At 37.6% G+C, this 9,826-nt stretch overlaps 1 protein-coding gene across 6 annotated transcripts in view; it reads right to left on the reverse strand.

Moving 5' to 3' along the window:
* Rab28 (RAB28, member RAS oncogene family) overlaps positions 1–8,055 on the reverse strand; it is a 90,063-nt gene extending 82,008 nt beyond the window's left edge. For all 6 annotated transcript variants that reach the window (XM_057772188.1, XM_057772187.1, XM_057772190.1 and 3 more), the window contains exons 1-2: positions 7,794–8,055; positions 3,554–3,650 (exon numbers count right to left, since the gene is read on the reverse strand). In XM_057772188.1, the coding sequence (XP_057628171.1) occupies positions 3,554–3,650; positions 7,794–7,868 (172 nt within the window). In that variant the 5' untranslated portion in view covers positions 7,869–8,055. The remainder of the gene's footprint in view (positions 1–3,553; positions 3,651–7,793) is intronic.
* Between the last annotated feature and the right edge of the window lie 1,771 nt (positions 8,056–9,826).

Here is a 9,826-nt window from a genome sequence, read left to right on the forward strand (position 1 = left end):
CTCCAATGCTATGAGTAATGACAAAAATGTTCTTAAAGCTCTATGTATTTGAAATACAAATATCACAGATTAAGAATCGGCCAACAGACCATATAAATCTAATTTCTTAGAATTCTAATTTTCGTGAAAACTGAAGCTAAACCAGTCTTTTCAGATGCCATCTCAAATTAACCAGGTGGGAATATGCTAGCCGTCACTAGAAATGTACGAATGAGGTTCGAAAGCCTGCATCCAACAGGCAGGAGTCTATTCATTTGATTTGCAAAACAGCAGTCCTAGGTTTACAGCAAAAGACAGCGTTCCCCAAAAATAATGCTCAAAGCAAGATTTCAGGCTGCGCATTAATAATTACTAAGAGGTATTTAATCCCATTCCCTCAAGACCCAATAATCCCTACTGCTTAACCTCACAATCAGATATGAAGTTTTTTCCCCTCCCTCCTACTTTTCATTCTGATATCCAGAGCCTCTCTGAATTACACATTATGAATATTTCTGCTATAGCTTCAGGAACACTCTTCAATGTATGCTCCCAAATTCTAGTGACAGTCATTTAAGGGCCTAGTTCAAATATGTAATTGTTTGCCACCTTGATTTACATTCATGTATTGAAGGTAATTTGAAAATCTTTATCTTTCTGAATACATACTTCTTGTTATTAGTTTGCATTTTAAGATATAACTTTGAATTCCAATAGAATTATTAGTAACACATAACTTGGCTTGCAAAGAACTAGCAAAAAAATTACTGAGTAGTATTGCATAGTTATTTCATATACTTAGAAAAATATTTAACATCTACATTTCAACTTTAGACTTACTAATACACAAAACTGAAAATAAAATAGATATTTTCTATTTTAGGATAAAAATAATGTAAAGCTGTGATTCAAACTTATTTTCATTTAAGTTTTTGTAGGAATACCATATATAGTAATTATTTTTAATATGACATAATTATAACATATAGAACATATAGAAGTATGTTCGGTTAATCAATGTAATATTTTCTAAAATCAAAAATCCATCTAAACCAGATTTCTAACAAATAAAGAACATTAAACAAATTGTCAGCATTCTAATATCAAATGCAAACTACTATAAAATTCCAGTCCTCTATAGGAAATGACATGAAACTAGAAAAAGTTTAAATGAAGTGGCATTTATATTAAAAGATAAAATACAGTAAGCTGCATTTGGTATGAGTCAAAGACACCACAGGGATTCAACAGTGACCTTGTATAAGTACACTTAGTGCCTTGGTTAACCTTACTTAGAGTGCTGCATAGTCACGATGGAACTCAAAACACAAGACTGCCCACTTCTTGTGCCAAAGACTCAGAAATCCTTTTCACAGTAAAACGCTGTTTACTGGACTGTACCACAGTTTCCTGAAGGTATTTTGACTAAGGCTCTTAAGAAGCTCTATCAGCAGAATCTCTGACTAACAGATACACCATTTTAAGCAGTGAAATCTGCACAGTGGTTGCATCCAGACTATACAGCATACCAGATTGTGAAATACACTAAAATGGATGAGTATCTGCAAAGTAATGATCTTGAAAGCTTACACGAAGAAAATGTGAATAAACACACAGAGTTTACAGCCCTAACAATATGACTAAACTTATAACAAATATTAGATTCACACGCTATGCTACATTACCATAAATTCAAGAGATGCTTTCAGTAATGTTTTAGTTAGCAAATGAGAAAACACTAATCAAACCTTAAACATCACAATGCATTGAAATTGGGTTTAGAGCATGCAAAGAATATATTTTATTATAGAATATTTTATAATTTTAAATATTAAATCAAAATACATGAAATTTTTTTCAAATTTAAATATTTATAAGTTTGAGTTCATTAAGTTGCTAAAACTATCTCCTAAAAAATACGATTATTTTTCTAAAAATCTGCTCATCAAACTTCATTAGGAAAAGTAAAACATATATTCCTAAAAGCATACATTCCCTAATGCCATTTTTAACTAAAGTTTTCTAAGACCAAACATATTATAAATTTGTATTTTAAAACTATCAACAATGTTTTACAAAGTAGTCAATTTTTGAGCTGGTAACTTGTGCAGCAGTTCAGAAATCATCACAAATATCATATAAATAAAATATCCATTAATTAATGTTTATAATATTAATATTTGGGTAAGTTTTTGTTCCTTTATTTCAGCATTTCAACTAAAAAAATTCAAAATTTGAACAAAATTAATGAAACAAGTTGGTGCTTTGACTATATAATCATCCCAACAAAATAGCTGATAACAAAGTATTATATTGAGGCTCTTGTATCCAATAACCAGCATCACTAAGACAGACTTGCACAAAGCCATTTTTCAGTATGCATGCAGCATAACCTATGTGTATATTCTACTAGCAACTGTTCCGAATGTGCAGCTAAAATGGTATTTCAATCTTGAATACATAAAATATATATAAATAAAACAAAGAACAAACTATACATATGCTTCTCATTAACCCTCTAAATAATAATAGTGAAAATTAAAATTTTTTTCTCATGTAGTATCACTTAACCCATTTTAAACTGAGATCCAAACATAAACCATCACAAAATATAACAGGGATAATAGTAATGAGATAGAAAGAGTATCTCCAATTACCCAAAACTCTGTAATTTCCATAGGAAGTTAACAATAGATGGGGCACTTGAGAGGGAAACTAATTCCAATAATACTGAAACTTATTCACATTTCAGTATAGGAAACTGATATTACAAGGGCAACCACTTAATTTACAGAAAGAAGGGTTATGGTTTATAAAATGAATCAAGATAACTACTTTTAATAAAATATTTGAAACATGTCACTTAATCACTGAAATTGAATGGATACATTTTAAAGCTTTAATTGCTCAGAAACTAACCTAAAACACAAACTACTCTTTTTGTGTTGTTATTTCCCTGTATTTCTCACAAAATGTGCTGCAACTGGCATCTAAATAGTTTCTTTGCATGGTGAACTGAAACATCGTGAATGCTCAAACTGTATTTTTATGAGTGCCTAGGGACCCTAAATTTTAGTGGTCTATTAAATGCCAGCAATTTCATGCTGCCTTGAATAAAACAGCATTCACATATTAGAGCACAGAAGTTCCATAGCTACATTATACTTCTGTTCCAAGTTCCAAACAACAAAAAAAAAAACTAAATCAGAAACTAATCAAAATAATATTTTTAAATCTTTCCCAATTTTTTCACATTTAATTAATACAATAGCTGTCAAGAAATGTATAGCATTTAATTTTTGAAAAGCCTTCTGGAATTTTATGAGCAACTATTGTTTATACTCAGAAAAGAAAACTGCATAGTTGCCAGTAACAGCAATGGAGGGGAATGTATAAACTTTTTGTTACCCCATGGACAATATATTCTCATAATAATGCTAATGATAGTTAATTTGCTGTACATATTCCTATGAGACTATGTAATCTCATACAGGTAAGGTTTTGAGTTTCATACTTAGAAAGGTTGTCCTGTGAGTGAGACTTAAGCAATCCCATAGGTTTTACAGTCTCTCACCTGGTAAGGTAATCCTTCTCAAAAAGAAATCCAGTCCTACAGTCTGCTTGTACTGTTTCCCAAAAGTCTCTTGAGCAAAACACGTAGCTAAGGAGGTCTAAAAAAAAAAAAAAAAAAAAAAAAAATGGATATACAGAATAGAAAAATTAATTTATTTCCTTAAAAATATAAACATAAGTCCATTACAAAGCTTATTAAGTAATCTTAAGATTTACATAGTAATTAATTAACAAACAACCTTCAGTAGCTCTAAATCACTTAAAAAGGTAGAGAGACACTCTCACCAGGAACACACCACTTGCCTACAACCAGCAGTGGAAACAATAGACTAATCTAATCAGTTAGAGCTCATTAAGTCCCCTGACATCAAGCTCCTCCTTGACGGAAATTAGACTCTGAAAATTGTAAATGCAACTAAAGCAACAATATCATTAAGATTGGAATTTTACATATTGTTTCAACAAGACTTTCGGAGAACTCTTTAAATGTCTAAGGTTAAATGTCTGAGGATAGTTGGACCATTAGCTAATAAGAAGTACAGATTAGGGAAGAGAAAGCTATTTGTAGAACCTTTCAGTTTTGCTATAAGAAACATTGTGTTCATTTTTCTCTATACTTAGAGAGTAAAAATAATTATACAGAATTGTCATGATAATATGTACAATTTAAATAAAAAGTTAGTATTATGAGATCAGCAGGAAGCAGGCAAAATAATATTCTCTATCTAAAAACAGTGCTACAAAGTCACAGGTAGTATAACTCCAGGGCTTTCTTTAGAGAACCATTTCTTATCAGAGCACAAAATACTTCTAGTAACAACTGAAATAACTCCAAACTCAAAAGGAAATGTTTCGAATGCACACTCGAAAGTCTACCCCAAAGGAGAAAAAGGAAGCTCCACTAAGCTTTAAGCTTCAAGGCAGGCTGTCAGATGAGAGAGAGAGAAAGAGAGAGAGAGAGAGAGAGAGAGAGAGAGAGAGAGAGAGAGAGAGAGAGAGAGAGAGAGAGAGAGAGAGAACAACAAAACTTGTTTTATTTTAAAAGTTAAAGTTTGAAGTCAACTAGTAAATAACAAGAACTAGAATAAAGTTCCCAAGATAGTGCATTATAATTAACTATGAAAAGAGAACAGAAGTTCTAAGTGACACGTGGTCATATTTCAAGTACTTTTAGCAAGGTGAGTTAAATTTCTTTAATACAAGGACCATATTTTTTCCACAAAGGACAATTTGCAGATGCTAACTCCAAACTCTTTAATATTCCAATAATGTAATTACAATAGATGTCTAAGATTTTGCATCAAATATTGATTAATCAATCCCATATGTGAGACATTCAACCAGACATTTATAAATAAACTCATTATGTTTTCATTGAAGTACGTTGCAGTAACAAAATGAAAAACCAGAATAAAAGAGGTAAGTGTTTGTTTTTTAAAGATCTTTTGGCTTTCAGTCAAGTTTAATTATTCCACTGAGCCTAGTGCTCAGAGGTCTAGAGAAAAATACCATTACCTACAGTACTGCAAGTATCTCAAATGTTTCACATATGAATAGTTAAATATTTAAAAGCCAAGGAAAAACAAGGCACATGTAATAGCATAATTTTATTTGAAGTATTTTTTCACTTTCATTTAAGATTAAGAAATTTTATGATTTTTATATTCATTAACATTCAGAAATGGACGGAAGTGCAAGCGGGAAAGCACAAAGCCAGGGAAGGAAAATAACAAAGCAAATTTTATTTGAAAAATGAAATAATGAAAACTAATACTTCATTTAATAATAAAATATATACTTGGAAAATTCTGAGTAAAGTTCTTTCCTTGAGAACAGGATTTCCAGATTTAAAAGCCCTGCCCTGAAAAATCTGAGGCAAACACAAAGCCTCAAAAATCACAGGATTTTCAAGTTGAAAATAACAAACTAGGTTATGAGTCATATATAGTGTTCATGTAGGTTCTCAAACCGCCTCACATTCTGCTTCAAGGATCGACTGGATCTGTGGGAGGCACTTCCTTCCTCTCCAGTTCTTTACCCTCACTGCCATTACTCATATTCAGTGACTTGCCTCGACACTGCATAAATACTCTTCTTAAAGTGAACAACTGGCTACCATAGCTGAGACATTTTTATTTCATTACTGATGTACATACATATAGGGTATTTGTGTTGATTTTGGAAATATTTTTTAGCCAAACTATATACTTACTAACACTGAGATAGCGCTGTATTTATTATGATACCAAAAAGAAAGCTTGCTTCAAAAAATCTTAAGAAAATTGAAAATATGAAACAGACCAGGAAAGACATAAAAAACAAAAACACATGATACTAGAAGGACAAACTAAACATCTTTTCCAGAAACTGTTATCTTCCCAATGCTGTTCTTTCTTGCTTCTGCCTGTGGCTACAAAAATGCTGATAGTTCAAACATTAGAAAAATGTTGAAGAGTTAAACAGGATACAAATAAGAATGAAAACGAGGCTGAGTTTCATAAAAGAAAGGACAGTTAAAAGAAACAATGAGAATGGTGGTGTCAATAATCTTAGAGCTGAACAGATCCCCAGTCAGAGTTGAGCAGCTCATTTCAGAAAGTATAGCAGGAAAAGCTATGACATTCTAATCCAGAGGACAAAGACTGAGGCAGAGCACCATAAAAGAAGACCACTCACTCTTCAATGCAGAATGATAACCCTAACCCAACCATACAGAGGGGGAGAAATAATACATTGCTCAACATTGGACAGAACTTTAAACAAGTAAAAACAAATTACACTAAACTAGCAACAAAGGCAAAATAAAGTTATGATTGGCTAAATTTTTAAAATATAGATATAAAACTATGAGTAAATTTCAGCATTTATTAAATATTGGGATACAAATAATCAAAACCTTAAAGACACGACCAAATATTAACTATTTTTATTGGAGGAGGTATATTTAAATTTTAAATATAAAAATAAATAAAATATGTTGACTTACTGGGTAATTTGGGTATCTTTTAGATAATGTACTAGTATTACGAAGTGTCATGGTTTTAAATGTAAAAAAGTAAGCTCAGTTGTTCAATGAATGCAACTGAGTTTATGAGGTAAAATCACAAGGTGGCCTTCAAAAAAAAGCTAAGAATGAAACCCGTAAAATAATATTTTTGCTGAATGAACAATGCGGATTTACAATAATCTGCTTTTTCAAAAAGCTTAAGTGCACAATATTTCATACACTTCCTAAAGAAAAGCAGTCAAGTTCTGTTCTTTGCACAAAAATATGATCACATTGAACTGTTTTATTAGAGGTAGCGCTCTACAGCAAAGTATCCTGGGAAAACAAAAACGGGATTAACAGAAGACTCCAAAATTTTGCAGAAGAATTAAACATTCCGCAGTGGCCCTAGGAACCCAAATTTCAGCACCAAAGCTCGAAAGCATATGCCCAGCTTCCTTCCGGGAATGATGCAAAAGCCGTCGCCACAGAAACCAGGTCCAACGACACCAGTGACTGATGCGGGAGGGAGGTTTTCTATGAGGAGTCTGGCTGCGCAGAAGAACTAACTTTAACTATCTTCCCCAAAAGTGTCGTGGCTTCAACTGGAGCGACTACTGGGAGGGTGCCCAGACAAGGGTGCATCGCTTTATTTGGTAAACCCCAGTCCTCGATGACGCCTAGAGACCCTCTCTGTACCGAGTACCACCAAGCAATGAGACATGTTTATCCCATTTCAGGAGTTCCCAACTTCTGGTGGTGAACTCCAGCCTAAGGAGACAGGGGACTAACTGCCTGCGGGTATTCTCCCGCACGAGCCCATTCATTCCTGCAACCAACGGGCGCAGAAGGCTAGGTTAAGAAGGCAGGGGTCCTCGCGACCCCCGGCATCCGGCCCACCGCGGGAGCTCGGGAAACACCCATTAAATGAACTGACAGGTGCCAAGGGCGGAACTAAACCCTGAAAGGGCAGCCTTGGTGTACGGAGCGCGCTCGGCCTGCGCAGCGTCACGGTCTGTGTCGGTTTTTGCAGTGGCCCACCCCAGGAGCGGGTCTGCCTGGCGGGCGGGCGTCGGGCACGCGCACAGGGCGCAGGCGCGAGGAAGGCCGCGGCCCGAGGCGTGCCAGGCCAAGTCGGCGGGACCGCTGAGCAGGAGGCGGCGCTGGACAGCGCTCGGCTCCCCCACGGGCCCGCCCGGCCTGGCCGTGCCGTGGTTCCTGCAGCCCAGGTCGCCGAGTTTGCCCGAGGACTGACCTTCCCGGAGGTGCCGTCCCCCAGCACGACGATTTTCAGTTGCCGGTCCTGGCTCTCCTCCTCAGAGTCTGACATGGTGTCCGGGGATGCTGGCCCGCCTCCAAGTTGGAGGAAGGAAAGGAGGAGGCCTCCGGGGGCGGGGGAGAGACGGCCAGCAGGCAGGACGAGCGGGACCCCCGCCCCGGCGTCTCCTCAAGCCTGAAGGAACCCAGGCAGAATCACTCACCGACCGCCATCTTGCCCTCCTCCCCACCCCCGCGGAGCTCCGCCCCCAAAGCCCCGCCCCCGTACGTCACTCGCGTTACGCCCCGCCCCCGATCCGACCACCAGGCTGCTAATGGGGGGGGGGGGGAACGAGAGATGCAGGCTGCGTGTCGCGGTGTAGTCGCGGGAGACATTGGCTAGGAGACAAAAGCAACATGTCTTCCGAGCGATGTCGATCCACAATGGAGAAAAGTAGCTCTCAGACGTTCTGCTCTCTGTCCTTTTTTCTGATAACATAACTTACGTGAGTAATTTAGTCCAAGGGGGCGGGGTCATGGTGAGGCTCGGTTGCCACGGAAGCCTGGAATCTAGGAGCCGTGGAGGGGCGGGGTTTGTCTCTGGGCAGCGAGGGACGCTTTGGGCTGCGCGCGCACAGGATCCATCCTGCCGGTGAGGTTGAGCCTAGGCCAGGTGGTTGGCAATCCAGTGGAGCAGAAGGAGGTTGCTAAGGCCTTAAAGGAAAGAGAAGACGAGTAGTTGTCGCCTTGGACTGTCCTGGGACTCTGGTGCTGGGTCCTAGTTTAACCTCTCACAGCCAAACTGCAAAGTTCATTAGTAAGGCGGAACTAAGGGAACCGAGCACCATCCTGCTGGCCACACAATCTTCACCTTCAGGCTGCAAGACCCAGAATGTGGTCCAGAGAACTCTGGGGTTCCCGTGAAGTCAAAACAATTTTCCATAGCACGATCAGCGCGCATTCTTTGCCTTTGTCACCTTCAGAATCTCACAAGTGTAGTTTGCTGGAGGAAAACTCTTGCGTACGAATTTCCCTAGGTCAATGCTGCTATATAAAATGAAACTTCAGTTGCGTTATCTTATAACAGTATTTTTAAAACCTGTGACAAATTGAAAGGGTTTAAATGAGAGTTTGAAAACTTAAAGTCATTTTTTTTGTAATGTAAAAAGGGTAAAGATCTCCTTGTATGGACACCTATTAGCCTTGAACACTACCAAGAAACAATCTAAGGAAAAATAGAACTAATCCACAAAATATAAAAATATCATCATGGATGCTCGGATGCAGTACTCATGACAGGATCACATACTAGACCCCTTCAAAAAATAAGTCAAAAGTTTTGAGAAGAATCCCAGGCGTTTTATGAAATCAAGGATTTTTGCAACTAGAATGCAGACTTTAATGCATCTTTTCAGGCTTGTACAAACTCAATTTTAACACTGCCACATACAAGGAGTGTGTGTATTCATGAAACACCTAGATTATGGAGGGGTAAGACCTAGTCCATGGAATAATCTCTCCAGTTGTCTCACTGAAATTCCAACTAACTATATCCTAATGCCATGACTGCATCATGCATGCGTTCTTAAATCACAAACTCCCCACTCTAAAGATATTTAAGGTGACTCAATAATGTTTAATTGGTCAAGTATTAGTGAATGTTGTTCTCTTCACAACTCTTGTAAGCACGGAGGGCACAGAAGTGACCAAACCCATGAGCACTCTACTCTGCCCCTTGCAACTTAGTCTGAAGGAAAAGTCTAATAAGCTACAGAATGGTCAGATAACATTGCCGGGGCCTCCTCAGCAAATATTAATCTGTTTAGAAGAAGCAACTTTCAACTATGATTGAATGAAAGATCTTGTGACGAGAAGACTACCTGGTAGGATTTCAATTCATTCCCATATGTCCTTATAAGGGAAAAGTGGACTCTGCATTGGCTCAGACCAAAAAGGCAATATAACCATGAAAACAGAGATGGCAGTGATGCAGCCACAAACCAAGGAATGCTGGTGGCCAGGAGAAGCTGG

Source organism: Chionomys nivalis, chromosome 6 (assembly GCF_950005125.1).
Source record: "Chionomys nivalis chromosome 6, mChiNiv1.1, whole genome shotgun sequence".
Taxonomy (NCBI): domain Eukaryota; kingdom Metazoa; phylum Chordata; class Mammalia; order Rodentia; family Cricetidae; genus Chionomys; species Chionomys nivalis.